This window comes from Pelodiscus sinensis, chromosome 21 (assembly GCF_049634645.1).
Source record: "Pelodiscus sinensis isolate JC-2024 chromosome 21, ASM4963464v1, whole genome shotgun sequence".
Lineage (NCBI taxonomy): Eukaryota > Metazoa > Chordata > Testudines > Trionychidae > Pelodiscus > Pelodiscus sinensis.
In genome coordinates, this window is record NC_134731.1 from 6,263,230 (window position 1) to 6,280,658 (window position 17,429).

Consider the following 17,429-nt stretch of genomic DNA (forward strand, 5'->3'; position numbering starts at 1 on the left):
GTTTTGGAAGGCTACAGTTTTAATCTTGTAAAAAGTCTCATGCTTAACTTTACTCACAGGAGTAATTCTCCTGAAGTCTATCTGACTAGTCCCATGAGCAAAGTTAAATGGATAAGTGTTTGCAGGACTAGGGCCTAATTTATTATCTTGAAATAGCTATTGTATAAAGTAAGTTTGGTTGTAGTCTACCAATATTTTTTTTATTAGGATTATCCAAATGGATTCGTCAACAGATCCAGCACCATGAGAATTTTAATTCTGCACTTGATTCCTTGGATGCATTCGCTAAAAAAAATCAGGTGGACACTGGTTCTTCAGCCCAGTGCAATAATGAATCTCTACTTGTACATTCAAGTTCAAAGGATCTGTCATCAACTTCACAATGGGAGGCATCTATTCATCTGTCACCAGATGTTCCTGTTGAAAGTAAGGTACAGAGTTTGGTCCTGGAAGCTCATTCGCCTACAGCAATCAACACAGTTAATTCTTCAGCATCCCGTCAATCAAGTAACATCATGGCAACAAAGAAAAGTATGTTTATTTCCCATGTTAAATTTTCATTAACAATTCTTGGAACAGATATTTTTGTATAACCTGTGACATTTTGCAACTCTTTTTTTTGAGAGACAGAGACGTTAAAAAAAATTATGAAGTGCTGTAATGTAAAATGGCCACTTCTCACAAATGTATACAAATTTAGCTCAAGAGATTATGAAATTACTTATCCCATCTAGTTATCTTTAAACAAACATCTTTGATAATTGTATAGTGTAAATTTAAAAATGTTTAACTATGACATTATTTTGGTTCTGTTATGAAAAAAATATGAAGATAATCTAAAGATAATTAACAGCACGTTTACTAATACTGACATTGTAGAAAAAAATTGAAATTACGTATTGTGTCATTGTTTTAATTTTTCTTACATTTTAATTGGATTTGAGTCTGAGCCATGACCCTGGCTCCAGATTGTTTCCAAAGTTTAGAGAATTGTACTTCACGTGTGTTCCTTGCATCTATTAGCTTGGCAAAATGAATACTATGCATGCAGATAACATCAAAAGTTTGAAAAGTTTGAATTCGAATTTGAATGTAGTTGTTCAAGCTCTTCTTTAACCCTAACCATTAATGAAATATGAGAGAATTGCAAGTAGACACCATAAGAACTTAAAATAAAAAATACTAACTTTGGCTCAGATACTACAAGCTCAAACACACGCTTTAACTTTATTCATGTAAATTGTCCAACTTAAGTTAATGCATTATTATGTGATGGTTTTGCTCATTATACTGAATTTCAATTCACATAGTAGCTCAGTATAACTAAAAAAATTATGTTTCAAGTGTATTGTAAAATAAGGGGGAAAGCTAAACCAGTTACTGTTGTGTACTTTTGTAATTTTCACAGATGATCAGACTTTCGGTGTAGAAAGTCATTCTCACCAAACAGCATGGAGAGAGAAACATACAGATTCCAAACCAAGGCCTGTCATCAAGAAAGAAAGGGGGAAAAGGAATAGTTGGACTAATGCTGACCTTATGAAACAATACTTCAGCAATAAGCCATTGACTTCAACACCTCTGCCTGTGAATGAAAAGAAATGCATCTCCCAAGCTAAGTGCAAACAAAAAAGGAGGACTGCTGAATCTAGTCAGCCTGTTGTAAATGGACCCCAGTGCCAGTCCTCATTGCTTACAGAACACACACCAAGTAGACCAACATTACAACTGGAATCAACTAGCTCCTCAATAAAAATTAGTGAGACTGCAGCTGCTGAAGAATATCCTGCTGAACAGCATCTCTGCACAAATGGAGAATTAGCTCAATGCATTGAGTTATCTCCAGTAAAAGGAAAAACTGAGCTTTCAATGTTAAATGTAGCCATGGAAGCAGAAGCTGAGGATGATAGTATCTATTTTACACCCGAACTGTATGATGATATAGAATCGGAGGAGCAGCAAATTGAACCATTAATGCAAACTTGTAATAATACTGTGAATGAGAATGAACATGGAGCTTGCATTGAAATCAGTACTTCAAAAGTCGCAAGCTCAGTTGGAGAAATGAAAAGTAGTGGTAACATGTGCAGAGAGTTAGATATTATAATGCAAAATGACAAAATTAAGGGTAACGCAGTTAGTGATGCTGCAAGTATTACTAGTGTAGGAGAAGTGGAACAGAAAAAATATCAGGAAATGGATGTCAGAAAAAAGAAAAGTAAACTTTCCAGATCACGAAACAAAGGTGTGTCTTCCTTTTCATCGAGCAATACTAGTCCATAGCTATCATGTTTTACAGGAAATTTAGAAATGAACTTCATTATGAATCACTTATTTCTGGTAGGATTTTTATTGAATACATAGTCTCACAAGTAGAGAAATGGTGAAATGTATTTCCATTTTATCTCTATCAGATATGATTTTTTAATATTTATTATTTTGCATACACAAATAATACTTTTCTGCTGTTTCTCTTAGACTTGATTAAGATTCTCCTTAATCAAGAGCTATGGCTGAAGAGCTAATCAAGACCCAGGGAATCATAAATTGTATACACAGTAGTACTGTACCTGAAACTATACCATGAAGACAAAATTGATCAGTTGTCAATTGAATCCATCTGGAATTGAGTTCTAGTCAGCAGTTGCTGAAAGTTGCATCAGATACAACTATACGCATTTATTTTAGATTTTAAAAAATTGTTACTATACAAAATGGGCACATTTTGTGAGCACCAGGTAATTTACTAGAGCAACCTTAGATTCCTAAATTAGGGGAATAATTTTCCATTCCCTGAAGTGTTTCTTGTCAAAAAGAACATTATTGTAGATGAGCAGTATTGAGCAGACTGCTTGAAAGTTGATGATGATAATATTATGTATTCTTCCTTTATTTCGCGTGTAAATAGAAAGTTTAAGTAAGTGAATATCATTGACATCTCTTCAAAATTTGCTACTTTGATCTCTTTTATTTATGGTCGGGTTCTGAGATGTAATAATAGCCAAACAAGAATGCACTTTTTTACCTTATAAACACACTTCTTTTGTAGCATTTGGTCAAGTAAAATAGCACATGTACTTTGAAACATTTTATGTGTATCTTATTTTGAAATATTTCAAACATTTTTGTTGATTCTATTGAGTAAAATTTTGTTTCTGCTGACTTCAGTGAGACCAGAGTTAGAGCCATTTATACATACTGAAATTCAGAGCATAGAGAGTAAATGTTACAAAGAAAGCAATAACTTCTTTTAGATATTTAAAGAACACAAAATTTGGAATAATTATTTCCAGGGCCTTACAAACATTCCAGGTTAATATAGTGAATTAACAATTTGACATTGAGGATTAATGCAGAAGGAAGGATTTTTCTGTGATAAAACATTGAGACACATGTAATTGAGAAACTAGATTTTGTTTCTGGAACACATTTGAGAAGAAATCCTGGGACAATGTAGAATCTTTAGCTGGATATTTATATATTTGTCACATGAGTTGAGTTGGACTGGCACGTGATGTTTTCTTTAAAAATCAGACTAAATAATTCTATGATATCCTCTTGTTCAAAACTGTAAATGTGCATCAAGTATTGTGAATTAAACAGCTTCTTTTCTTTCTACATTAAATATTGCTTTATAAAGATGAGATCTTCGATCTGCAAGTATGGTAAAAGATGGATAGAACATTAAATTTCTTTTGTATATATTGCATTAGATTATTTAGCACTAACCTGTAATGCATTACATGACCTTTAAAAAAATCTTGTTTCCTCTATTACACCATATAAAGAAAAATATTACATAAAGTAAAATATTTTTTCACATAGAACAGTCATTGTAGTAAAATGTATTGTGTCTCATAGTTGCTCCACAACATCCTAATTCTTCAGATTAATGTTATATTTACTTTCTTGAAACTTTCTTGAACACATCTTCAGTCGGTAGTTACTTTTGGTGTCGAGTTCGTAGATCAAATGGCTAGGGGTGAGTGAGAAAAGCAAAGTCTTGATGCTTGATTTTTTTTTCCCCCTCTCTTCATGACAACAGCTAATACTGGAGCCCTTATATAGAGGTGACTGTGTTCTTCAGAATTCCTGCAACAATTGGGAGGGGGGGGAAGCAATGGAATAGTTACCATTCTTGATCTAAATATTACTCGTAGTTTTCTGGTTCCTTCTAAATGCCTAGTTCTCTGTGATTTTCCAGGCTTCTGCTCCTTGTGGGGTTTTGAGTGTTATTGTTAGAGGCCTCATGTAACCTTCTCCGGAAGGTCACATGGGGAAGTGCCTTTTAATATTGTTGAGTTTAAATCAAAATAGATAATACAAATCTGTGAGAGCAGGGGACTGGACTTGATGACCTCTCAGGGACCCTTCCTCTCTTGAATTTGTGTGTTGTCTGCTAGTGTATGTTTGTTTTCACAGAATCTTAGAATACTAGAACTGGAAGGGACCCTGAGAGGTCATCAAGTCCAGTCCCCTGCTCTCACAGCAGGACCAAGCACTGTCTCTAGACAATTCCTGCTAGATGTTTTGTCTTGTGTTGATTGTAAACTCTTTGAGGCATAAATCTGGTCTTACCTATGTGCAAGCATTATATTAATAAGAAGTTACTATGTCAGTATATAATATGGCAATATGTAATAACATTGATTTAAGACAAGAGCCAGCTATTGAAGGACTATCACCATTCCCATTAGATATTGGCCTTTCCTTGGAGTTCCCTAAATATTCACCAGACACATCCTAAATCCTGTCTTTTATACAGTTGCTTGGGAAAACCATGATGGGATCATAGTTCTAGATAGTATTGCTAACATTTTTTAAAATGAAAAAACTATAAATTCAGTCTAACATATATGCGCGCACATACAAGCTGCTTGTTCTTATTGTATATATACACATCCATGGTGAAAAGCATTTTATTTTTAAATTCTTCAGAGATTTGTGATGACTAAAAACAACAAAAGTAAATTGAATACTTAGCTGTCTACTTTGCACTTCATAACTGAAAACTAACTTAAAACTATTTGAACTCGTCAGTGAAATCTTAAAGAAAGTATCCCATTATTTTGAAACAATACTTAATATTTTTGTGTATAAAATAATAATCAAATGCTAAATTTATTAAAGGACTGAATGAGCAAAGAGCATGCAAACGAAGAACAAAGAAAGCTACTATTAGGGGAAATGGCTTCATCTGTGAAAGAAGGGTATAATATAAAGAGTAGATTGAATGACGTTATTATGTAGTAGTGGCAACTGTTGATACCATGTAAGAGTAATATATATGCCACCTTTTTCCTGGGAGGTGAAATAATGTACAGCGTAGGGATGTGAATGACTAGTCGACTATCCGATAGATTATCAAATACTTGACACACTAGTCACTTCCCCCCCACTTGCTGCCTCTATCACTTGCTGGAATCCCCAGCTGGCCTAGGCTGCATGTGGCATTTCGAAGCAGCAGTGGCACGTGAAGCCCAGGGTCATCTGAGGGCTCAGAGTCCCTTGCTGACCCCGGGCTCCATGGGGCACTGCCGCTTTGAAATGCTGTGGCAAGCACAGGGCCAGCGGGGGACTTACTGAGTCTTCCACTGGTCCCATGGTGCCCACAGCGCTTTCACCTTTGAAGTGTGGCAACAGCTTTGGGTCTGTTGCCACACTTCAAAGGTGGAAGCGCCCTTATCAACTAATCGATCAAAATTTTACATCCCCAGTACAATAGTTCTGCATCGTTAATTAGTTGATTAATATATATTACTGTAATTTAAATTTTATAAGTAATATAGAGACGCTCCTGGCTTGAAAAATTACACAGGAGATCTATGTTTGTATTAGCATGAGTGGGACCTGAAGGTATTCAGGACTTTGCTGAATGAAGCTTATAGTTTGCAATAGATGTCTCCTTTCTACATAAGCAGTCTTTACTATTTTTGATTAGTGTGTAATTTTTCAGGCAAAGTTTTTCAAAAGAGCTTTAGAGCCACCTAATTCCTTTGAAGGTCAATGGGAGTTCAGCACATCATAGCCTGAGGATCCTTTGAAAAATTCCAGACTAAGTGTTTTGTAGCCTGTAGCCATATTGCCTCTGTGATTTGGTGTGAGTTTCTAAGCCGAGAATTGTCGGTACTTGGGTGGAAAACCTCCAAGAAAATCCCATGTACTACAAGATGTTGGATGGACGATTAAACAGACAGTTCTCTTCCCTTTTATTGTATTAAATGAGTACTTGAGCAGCATACTACAAGAGAACATTTTGGCACTGCAAAATCACTTTTTTGTCTGAGACTTAAAACCAAGTCACTAAGTGCTTGTGGTCATTAAACATAACCAACCATTTCTTGAGAGAGGGTGTTTGTCCAAATGTCCTAACATGGCAGCTCCTCAGATGACAGAACTCATGTAAACTCTAAATATTAGTAATTTGTAAAATACTTCTGGGTTCTTCTAGAACAAATTATGTTATTTAAATGTATCATCAACTAGCAGTTTCATTAATGCATTTGATTATAAAACACACATGCAGCACCTCACATTTCAGAAGCCAATAAAGGAGCAACATGATGTGAAGTAACATGGGTTTCATCTAGTATAACATGCAGTCTACCTGTAAAAATTATTTCCATTATATTTGCTTCATAATTTATAGTCTGATGTTTGTTAAAATTCACTGTTTACCCATGACTGATACCCTGTTAATCATTTTAAAATGCTAATTGAAGAGTGTTTACTTATATGCCTAGCAATTCTGAATGTGAATACAGTACTTCACACCTTTATGGTAAATTGATTGTCATTTTAAACTATAAAATTAACTTGTGATCTCACTGTATCGATGTTGCATAAGTTCTCAATTAGTATCATTTTATAAAAAATTCCAGGGCTAGAGGCTGCAGCCCTTACCACATGAATATAGATGAGCAAGTCTGTGGAGCTATCTGTGTTAGTAAGGGGTGCAGGATTGGGTCCTAAAGCTTTACAAAACCATACTTTATAATGTGCTCTAATTTCAGGAAATATTCAAATACATTAAGCTATTCAGATTAAAATGTAAAATACATCTCTAACATACAAGAAAACCACACTGATGCTTTACATTTCACTATAATTTAGAGAGAAACATCTGAAATTCAAAATGTTTGTTAATCTCTCTCTCTCTTTCTCTCTCTAAAAAACATTTCCTGCGGGATGACAGAGTGAAGCCATAACATCACTTGGTGTCCCGCCTGCCTCCTCACTCCCTCTGGGGCAGAGGGGCGGTCCATCTGGTCCAAACACCCAGAGGCTGGGGGCGGGAAGAGAGAGCCAGGCCTGGCGAGACCTCGGCTCAGCCCAACCTCCTAGTGGCTGGGGGAAGAGAGAGCTGGGGCTTGCAAGGACAAGGAGAAGGGGGAGAGCTGGTGCTGGTGCTGGTGCTGGTGCTGGTGCACCCTCGACCCTGCCTGGTGAGGGGAGAGCCAGGGCTTCCTCAGCCTAGCCACCCCTCTCCCCACCCCCACCCCACAGCAGGGGGAAGAGTCAGGGCTGGGGCTGGCATGGCCTCGGCCCATGCCCTCCTTCCAGCCACTGATGGAAAGAGCTGGGTCTGGTGCAGCCTCAGCCCTCCCTGATGGCTGGGGGTGGGCACAGCCTTGACCCCCCCCCCCCCCCAGCAGCTGGGAGGAAGGGACAGGCCAAGGTTGCCACCATGCCTCGACCTGGCCCTCCCTGGCATTCGGAGGGAGAGCTGGTGGTGGTTCCCCCAAGAGAGGAGGGCTTGGCAAGCGTAGTGAGCAAGGGGCTCAGCCCCCTAGTTTCTTTGAATGAAAAATACTACAATCTGGCACTTAAAGTTGTGTTTGGTGAATATGATGCGTAGTATATTGTTTTATCTTAATTGGTCTGCTGCTCAACCTCTCTTATGGAGACTTAGTATAAAATAATCTCATATATAATATATGTAATTTAGGCTAGCCATTTTTAATATTTTAGTATAATATATATTTTACCAATTGATGTAAATTTTAAGGCAATTAAATATTGATTCAAATGGATTTGTACTTCTACTATTAAGATTTATATTTGACGCAATAATTTTCATTAGTATATTACTAGATAGTAATGGTTTTTATTTTTAAATAATTGTTATGATCTACATATTTAGACATGAAATATTTAATACGTTAATGTATATATTGCCTTATTATATTATGGAAGGAAATGCACAGCCAGAGCCAGCCTTGCAGATCAGGACTGTATTGTATTCTCTGTGGAGCTGAAATATTACCAAAAGCAGAGGGTAAGACCAGTTGCAGCTCATTTTCAATTTCCTTTTGGAGTTATGGGAGTTGTACAATTGTTTTTTACCTTGTTCCTCTGAATAGTGGATGCTTGTTTTAGAATAATCACTAGTTAACCAGAAGTAGGAGGTAATTAGAAAATTCATTATTTCTTTAACATAGATTTTGCATGGACAGCATTTTTTCACTTTGTTATAGAAAGGCATCTTTTTTGTTTTTTCCTGAGGTCTCATTGCAGATAACTGACTTTCTCAGAATGCAGGGAACTGTAATCTGTCTAACAAATAGCATTTTTATTATCTGTCCCACATTCCTTTTCCTAAATTTTGAGAGATGCTGGTGAATTACCTGGTTCTGTCCTTAAAAATGATGGCTAATGGAAGCAGTCTTACTGCTGCTCTGCCTGTTTATGATAGTGTTTTAAACCTCAATCCCCCCCCCCCCCCCCCCCGGGTCTTTTTAAGTGGAGTATGCCAGTTAATCAGCACAATTGGTGGCAGTTGATTCTGGCAGCACCCCAGACTGGCAAGTTCAAAGGGAGGGTCGTGTTTTACCTCCCAACCCTGCCATAGTTGAGAGATATGTCCTTCCTCTCGGGGTTAGGTGGTGTCATTATATGGGATGACTATGGCTGTGTGAGATGTGGTATTTTGTCATAGTAGTTTGACAAAGGCCAAAAATATATTTTTGAAGGAACTATCATAGTTTATACATGCCTTCCTACATAACATGATCTTATTGTTATTTTTCTCCCTGTCCCACTGCTTAATTTTGTCTATTTTTAACTCTCAGTTGTTGCCTCATGTCAAACATGGATTATAAATTCTTTGCCCGTGACTTTGTTCTTGTGAGACATCTAGCCCTCTTTTGGACTCCTAAACATTTATGGTAATAATAATGGTCTTGTTCATTGTCTGTACACTTTGTAGTTATGCTGCTAAATCACATATACTAGTGGCATAGCTAGGGATATTAGCATCAACCTTGTGGAGAATGTAGATAAGGAAGTGTTATTTACTCCTCATAATGCAAAAACTAGGGGTCACCAAATGAAGTGATTAACTGCAAATTTAAAACAAAAGAAGTATTTTTCCACACAGCACACAATCAACCTATACATCTCCTTGCCCAAAATTGTTAAGACCAGGACTCAAAAAATAACTAGATAAGTTTATGAAGAATAGGACCATTAATGGATATTAGCCAGGATGGGCAGGAATAGTGTTCCTAGCCCAAGTGTGGGCAAAATATAGCTCAGAGTTCAAATGTGGCCTTTCAAGCCACTGGATCTGGCCCACAGCCTAGCAGGACTCTGTCCTTGCCTGCCCCAGCTCTGTACACCACTCAGAGCAGCCGGCTGCAGGGGCCTGTGCATCTCTGAGTGCTGTGAGCACGTGGCAGGAGGGCCCAGCCAATGGCAGCTGCGAGACAGTGTTGGAGCAAAGGGCAGATGTGAAGCCTTTCCCCCCCCCCGCTTCCGCTCGCGGCACATGTGCCCCTGCAGCTAACTGTTCTGAATGGCATGTGGGGTCAGAATATATAGGGAGCCTGCTTGAAGGACCTTCTGGGCTGCTGGCAGGGAGTCACATAGGTAACACCTCCTGGCCAGAGCCTGCTTCTGGGCACCCTAGCCCCTCCCTGCTGCAAAACCCTCTGTCCCCCTTTCTCCCCTACCTCACATAACCCAAACCCTTGCTCCTGCACCCTATCGTCCCTCCTCTACCCTACATCCAATCTCCTGCCTCAGGTCTCAACCTAAACCCCTGCACCTCTTCCTATATCCCTCCTCCGGATCCTCCAGTACTCCTACCCCGTCTATGACCCTGCACTCAAATGTATTGCCCCAGGTCACAACCCTGTCCTTCACCCAAACTCCCTTCCAGAGCCCACATCCCCTCCTGCACTCCAGTCCTTCAACCTGAGCTCTCTTTTGCAACCAACCTCCATCCCAGAACATGTAAGTGAGGGGTGTCTCTACTGCTTCTGGACCCATCATTATATGAATACAACAGAGCAGGCCAAACAGGGCCGGCTTTTGGAAGTGCGGGCCCAATTCGAACAGTTACGACGGGGCCCTGGTAGTCAGGATTTTTTGTTGAAGGGAAAAAAAAACACCACACAAAAAGAGTCACAGCCCCTTTAAATCCCTAGGTACTGGGCAGAGTCTTGTCCCGCCAGCCCCGGGGCCAAACCCCTGTGCGCGCCTGCCCTGGGGCCGACCTCACCCCCCTGCAATGCAGGGAAACCCCTGCACTCAACTCACCCCTCCTGTGGTACAGGGAGGCTGCCACACTCCTCCTCTGGGGCCGACGCCCCCTCCCGCAGCACGCCCAGCACACCACAGAGCTATGGGGGGGAGCAGCCAGCGCACTTCCGGAACCCCTGGAAGTGGCACAAAGCTGCAGGCAGGAATTCCGTCCACCCTGCGGGAAGCCGGCACTACACTGGAGGTAGGTAGTGGGGCTTCTCAGGGATAGGGAGAAAATGGGGGGGTACATGAATGCCTCATGATCAACTGGTTGAGGCCTCGCAATCAACCAGTCGATTGCAATCGACTGGTTGGTGACCACGGCTTTAGGGCGCAGGGCCCGATTTGGGGGAATCGGTGGAATCAGCCTAAAGCCAGCCCTGAGGCCAGAAGTAGTAGAAGATCGTCCTCTTTCCCAGAGTTACCACTTTTGAGGCTTATCACAGACTGGCTGGATCTTTAAGGCTCAGCCTTCCTCATGCTGTAGCTGTTGTCCTTGAGATCTCAAGTCTGGTAGCTTAGTTACCATTAGGGATTCTAGCTGTGAAAGGGTCAGAGAGGACTGCATAGATAGAGGAGAAAGGAATTCTTTCTCCCTGGGAAAGTGGCTGAGGGAGCCAAGCTAGAGAGACCCTGGGGGAGTAAGTTAGGCTCCTTTGGGTGGTGCTGACATACAGGGACTGTAAGAAGCAGGAAGGTCTCTGGGAGAAGCTGCCACCATCTCCAGGTGGGGAGGCAGTGAAGAAACCTGCTAAGAAGGATGCCCAGGGAAAATCTAGCATAGCAGTGCTTATCCAAAGCAGCAAAGAAGGAACTATGCAGTCTCGAGGAATGGTAGACAAGCATGGGGAATGTCGCCACAGCCGGAGAAGGGTAGAAGGAGCTTTTGTTTGGATGTCGTTTGGATGTTGGAATGGATTCTTTAGTTGTCTTTGATTGTCCCCTTCCAGGCAGAACTGAAAAGGAGGGCTTGGCCATGGAAGATCTAGCCAGAGAGAGGCTATCACACAGCCAAAGAAAAAGGGCTAAAAGGTGTGCTGGAGATGCCAATTCTGACACCCAGGGCATTATAGCAGCAAGTGGAACAATTTGAGGACTGTGCAACCTAATTTCATCAATAAATTCCTGATCTTTCATCTGTTTTTAAACATTACATTGTCTGTGCTTGTGCCTTTGGCAATTGAAATATATTGAAGTGAAAGTATGGTACTGGAAATGAAACTGTTCTCAAGCCCTAGGGTGCTTTAGCATTGGTGGACACCAAGGGTGCATCACTGCAGGGCATTGGTGGACATTGCAGGGCTTAACTCAAAATAAGCTACATAGATTGAGCTACATCAATGGTGTATCTTCCTTTGAAATAGCTTCTTTTGCAATAGGGAATGTCTATACAGCATGTATTTGCTTTGACTTCCCTTATTTCTCATACAATAAGGGTTGCAGGAGTTAGAGTAAGAAGTTACTTGACAATATTTCAAAATAACTGCCTGCTGTGCAGACTAAGTTATTTCGAAATAGTGTTGCAATGTAAACATACCCCAAGAGTGTGTATTGGAAGCAATAGCGATTATACTGTTTAGAGTAGATGCTTGGTGTCAGTTGATTGGTTGAAGTATAAAATCTATCATATTTTGATGGAAAATTTAAAATAAATGCAATTTATGGAAAATAGATTCTAAGTCATTTATCAGGTTAGTATTCAGACTAGAAAAACACTCACTGACAAGTAGATTTGTGATATATTAGAAAAATTAAATAAGGCTATTGTCCAAAACCCATTTAAATCAATGGAGGTCTTTTTATTGACATGAAGAGACATTGAATCAGGACCTAAATTACTATCTTGTAACTGTGGAAAACTGGCAGTGCATTCACACTGTATGGTTCTCTAAACTATATAAAAATATCTTATCTTTTTTATTTTTTTAATTTTAGGAAATTTGAAAAAAGCTTTCTGCAGTAATGCAGAATTGAAAATAGTCCAGAAACTCTTCAGAAATACAAATGTAAGGGCTTCAGAATCTGTTAGCAATTGCATGTGTGAACTGGGTACCATTTCAGAAGATGATGATGTGGTGTTGATCATCACAGATGGCGCAAGTATTAGTCATCTTAGAGAAACTTTGAAGGTTTATCAGACGCAAATGAAGTATGAAGGTAAATCTTTCTGACAGCCAATTATTACCTCATAATGGTTGCCGAATCCTTATTCATTAAGAGCTCACTTCATATCAGACTTATCATGTGAAATCCTCCTCACATTCATGGAATTTGAATTAAGTGCTGATGAGGCTTATGGGTTCCTTTGAGCTCATTGGCAAGTGGACTCTTGAATATTTGTTTCTCCCACACTGTAGCGTTCCTAGTAACAATTGCATTGGCCAGGAGTGAGTGAAATACAGGTACTTTTAGCCAATATACACATTTCATAGAGTTCCAAAAGGCTAAGATCCACCCAAATTTCTCCTTATAATAACATCTGAATTCCACCTCAACCAGTCCATCGGCCCCTCATTCTTCTTCACTAGGTATTGTAATTTACCAGGAAAAGCAAGGCTACATAAGATGCCTGAAAGGTAAACCTGAAGGGAACATTTTAACCTCCCTAGATGTTTAATAATGGATGTAAAAGCAGCCATTCTTTTACAAAGGAATTTTATCACCCAATTACAGAGGGAGACTGCTGAACTGGAGTTCATTTACAAGTTTGACACCATCAACTTGGGCTTAAGTAAAGATATTAATGCACTACAAAGGCAATTTCCCTGGCCTTTGATATTCACATTTACACATCAAAAGCTACAAATGCGACGGATCCAGCCTGACTCAATTAGCGTCATTAACACTGGCCCTACAATTGACAAGTAACTGCATTTGCTGTTGTATATACTCTGGATTCTGTAATTTCCACTTCTGCTCATCTGATGACATGGATTTTACCCACAAAAGCTCATGATAAAATATATTTGTTAGTCTTTAAGGTGCCACAGGGACTGCTCATTGTTTTTAAAGTTATAGACTAACACAGCAACCCCTCTGATTCTTTGCGGGGAAAGCAGTTATTTTACCAAAGGATTTCTCACACTTCTTCTGTTAATGCTTGACTGTTGACCTTTTACTCTGAATGCTGTAGTCAACCTCTCCGAATTGGGGAATCTGCAGAAGCCATTCTGTATGGTAAAAGGAAGGTTACTCATTTGTCGATGAAGTGCCACACTTAAGTTCGTTTTCTGGTGTAAGCAAGAATAACTCCACTGACTTCTGTTGAGATACATCTGTTTACACCAGCAGTGAATTTGACTCGTTGATTTCTGATCCATATCAGCCCAATGTTCTCTTCCTCAATTGTTCATGTAATTCCATGGAATTTTGAATTGCTGAGAAGGAACTGAATGCAGTTAAAGCCACAATCCCTTATTCCATGTGAGAAGCAAAAGAAAAAAAAACAAATCCTCACCGAAGCGGCCCTTAACTGAGAAGGAGAAAGACACTCCCCATATACCTCTTGCGCGCTATAGTGTGGATGGGGGCCAAGACTAGTAGATGTTCCCCACCCCACTGCCTTATTCCCTTACAGTGAATATTCAGATCCGTGAGTTGGCATATGCATGGCTCCATGTGTTGAGAATGGGAATCTGCAGAGGGAATGCACTTGACGAGATCTAGTTACAGGTGACTAACCTTTCTTTTACTGCACATGTACCTAATACAGACTAAAAGCAAAGCAATTGGATTTTGCTAATGCGTGGACTGTTTTGTTACTACACTGATTAGTCTATTGTATATAATTTTTTTCAGACAATTCTAATTGAATGCATTATTCACTTATTAAAAATATTAAATATTACAGTTTTCCTCTATTATTTTACCCTCTCGTTTATTTATATACTAAAAACTGAATTTCCATTTGTATTTTTCACATGAGAAACATTTCACAAGTCCAACTTGTGATAGTTCTTTCTTTTAAAGTTTCTCTCAATGAATATAAAAGTATTTTTTTCTTTCTTTTTTGAAGACTTTGACACAGATTTAGCTTTAAATGCTATCTGGAATGTGAAGGAATGTTCTCTGACCAGCTATTTGCAATGCAGAAACTGTGTAATCCGGTCTATTTCTCCGTGTCCTTTGATAGGAGCTGAAATTATTGATCTCAGGCGCAATACACAGTCATGGGTAAGTTAAATTGTTTTATATTGTGTATCTGAAGTAATCATCCTCTGAAAACTGTAGCTGAACTAGACCACTTTAATTATTACTTTATTCTTTGACAATATCCTTTTATAATACAATAGAGTACCCAGTATGCAAAGATTGTAGATCCTTATTGGTGAAGTGGTACATCCTTATTTTCCTGCAAGCAAAATGTGGAAATCAGAAAAACGTGCTCTAGAAATTAGAAAATACACATAGTGGGTTGTAGCAAAAGGCATTACAAAATCTGGTAACAAAATATTTGGATGTTGCCTCAGCAACTGGGCTGCAAACAAAAGACAGGTCTCTTAATTCTTTGAGTGATGGTCCCTATGTGTTCCCCACTGAGTCGTAGGCATACACTCCCCAAATCCCTAAGACTGGAGGATTCTAGCAAATAGTGTCCATTAGCCCACACCTTGTTTTCTTTATGCTCCATGCCAAAAGTTAGACATACTAGTACAATTTTCTTCTCCTCCCCTGAGGGCATTCAGCCTAGAGGGTATCAAGAGTCTTCTACTGCCAATCTTATCTGTCCAAGTAGAGACCCCCTTCTTGGTACTGATGGTACCAAGTGCCTTGGGCACAACCATAACCTTTCCCCCCCACCCTTCTTATTTTGGCCTTACTGGGGACTGTGGGACTAGTACACGTGGCTCCTGAAGTGTGTGTGATCCCAGTACCACCTTTGTCCTCCAAGAGACTGTGACGTAATGGGGGTACTTGCTGGGCTGTGGTGACCCCTGCTGTCTGGAGCAAGACCCAGCAGGGAAAACCTCACTATGCAAAGGTGATGCCAAACTTGTTGAACCAGACACCCCCCAAGGAGAGGAACAAAGGAAGGTGGAGGCTGCCCTGGCTGGGGGGCAGGGCTGGAAGAGGGTGAGTTTAGTTGCTGGCTGGGAGCATGGAGGAGACAGCCTAGGGAAAGGGGCTGGAGTTTAGGGGCCCAGTCTCCCCCATCTCAAGGGGGCCTGAGGCATCCTAGCCCAGCTCTGTGACCAGATTCCATCTGTGCTGTGCTGTATCCTGGAGAGGCAATAAACGTCCTCTATTCCACTGGCTGGTGCAGTCTGTTTGTGCCATTTCGGGGTGTAGGAGACGGGGGACCCCCAACGCGCCGTCACAGAGACCAACCAAAGTTTCCTGACTCGATGAAGGAGAAGGAAGATAAACCAGATGCATTCATACTGTCAGTACTAACAAATATTTAATCTTCCTTTCCTGATGAGGTAGTTGTTCCAGCCTTGCCGTCTCCTCCAGATGGCCAAAGATCATCCGAAAAGCTGTTCTGGAGAGGAGCAGAAGAGCTGTGTGTCTCCTCAGATGAGGTCCAGATCTCACAACACAGACTCCTGGACATTCTACACCCCATAGGATCTATAGGTATGTCTACACTTGCACCCTCTTTCGAGAGAGAGATGCAAATGAAGACATTCGAAATTGCAAATGAAACCAGGATTTAAATATCTTGCACTTCATTTGCATATTCGCATAATGGCGCTATTTCAAAATAGCGCAATTTTGAAATAACAGATGCAGTTAAGATGCAGTTATTTTGAGAGAAAGCCCTTTTCTGGTAATCCTCATTGTATGAGAATAAGGGTTATTTCGAGAGAAGGGTTTTCTCTTGAAATAACTGCATTTTAACAGCATCTGTTATTTCGAAATAGCACCATAACGCAAATATGCAAATGAAGCATGGGATATTTAAATCGCGGCTTCATTTGCAATTTCGAATGTCTTCATTTGCATTCCTCTCGAAAGAGGGTGCAAGTGGAGACATATCCTAACTGAATAGCACTCCTAGTTGCTGTTAAGTGTAGACTGCTATAATGTCATTGCCTTGATAATGCTATCCAGGCTGCTAAACTATTACAGCTGCTCAATGTTTCTGTTTTTGATGTTAGGCCTTGTCTACAGTGGCATCTTTTGACGACAAAACAGCGAGAGCATTCAGACTACGGTGCAATTTTTGTCAAGAAAAACACACAGTTTTGGCGACAGAAAACTTCCAACCCTGCGAGAGACTTTTGTCTTTTGCCTTCCCTTTACTGTTGACAAAGAGCCAATGTGGACTCTGTCATTTGTTTTATTGAGAGAACTGGCTTCCACCAGTATCCCCCAATGCCTACCCCGATAACTGTGCTCTGTGTTTTGTGATCTCTGCTGCTTGCAGGCATGTGCCTCTCCCCCTTTCAAAGCTCCAGGAAGTATCTGACAGCTTAGTGAGCATGTATGATTACCTACCCTGTGGGCAGGTGGCGTATGTGTGGATTCGGTGCAAAGAGCTCCTGGCCCTCAGAGGCCGCGTACGGGCTTTGGCGTCCAGGGTGGCTGAATTGGAGGAGCTGAGGCAGAGAAGTACGTAGATGAGGCTTTCTGGGACACCGTAGAATTGTCCTACCTCTGGTCAGACAGCCCCTGTGCTGTTAAGGAGGATGAAAGGCTCAGCGAAGGAGAGCCGTCAATGGGAGCAGAGGGAAACCTTCCCATAATCAGGACCCTCCTTCCAGATGTTGGGGTATCCTCTCGCACTGAGATTACCTCTCCGGGGGAGGGAACTCCAGTCACTAGGAAAAGGTAGTTGTTGGGAGATTCAATCATTAGAAATGTAGATAGCTGGGTTTGCGATAACCAGGAGAACCATACGGTGACTTGCCTGCCTGGTGCAAAGGTTGTGGATCTCTCAAGGCATCTAGATAGACTTA

The 17,429-nt window shown here is 40.5% G+C and overlaps 1 protein-coding gene and 1 long non-coding RNA gene across 8 annotated transcripts in view; one reads left to right on the top strand and one right to left on the bottom strand.

Moving 5' to 3' along the window:
• BRIP1 (BRCA1 interacting DNA helicase 1) overlaps positions 1-17,429 on the top strand; it is a 250,280-nt gene that overhangs the window by 155,483 nt on the left and 77,368 nt on the right. For 2 of the 7 annotated variants that reach the window (XR_012897052.1, XR_012897053.1), the window contains exons 20-25: positions 208-531; positions 1,409-2,245; positions 5,131-5,210; positions 8,197-8,278; positions 10,559-14,199; positions 14,543-14,700. Coding sequence is in view for 1 of the 7 variants with exons in the window: in XM_075904714.1 (XP_075760829.1) it covers positions 208-531; positions 1,409-2,245; positions 5,131-5,210; positions 8,197-8,278; positions 10,559-10,737 (1,502 nt within the window). In the remaining 6 variants the exon portion in view is untranslated. Of the gene's footprint in view, positions 1-207; positions 532-1,408; positions 2,246-5,130; positions 5,211-8,196; positions 8,279-10,558; positions 14,362-14,542; positions 16,160-17,429 lie in introns of those variants that run through there. The other 5 variants (XR_012897055.1, XR_012897056.1, XR_012897051.1 and 2 more) reach the window with 3 other exon arrangements.
• Positions 3,955-13,734, bottom strand: LOC142819246 (uncharacterized). The gene is made up of 3 exons (XR_012897058.1): positions 13,596-13,734; positions 12,713-12,889; positions 3,955-4,092 (listed from the first exon to the last, which is right to left on the bottom strand). It is a non-coding gene; the product is annotated as an uncharacterized LOC142819246 (long non-coding RNA).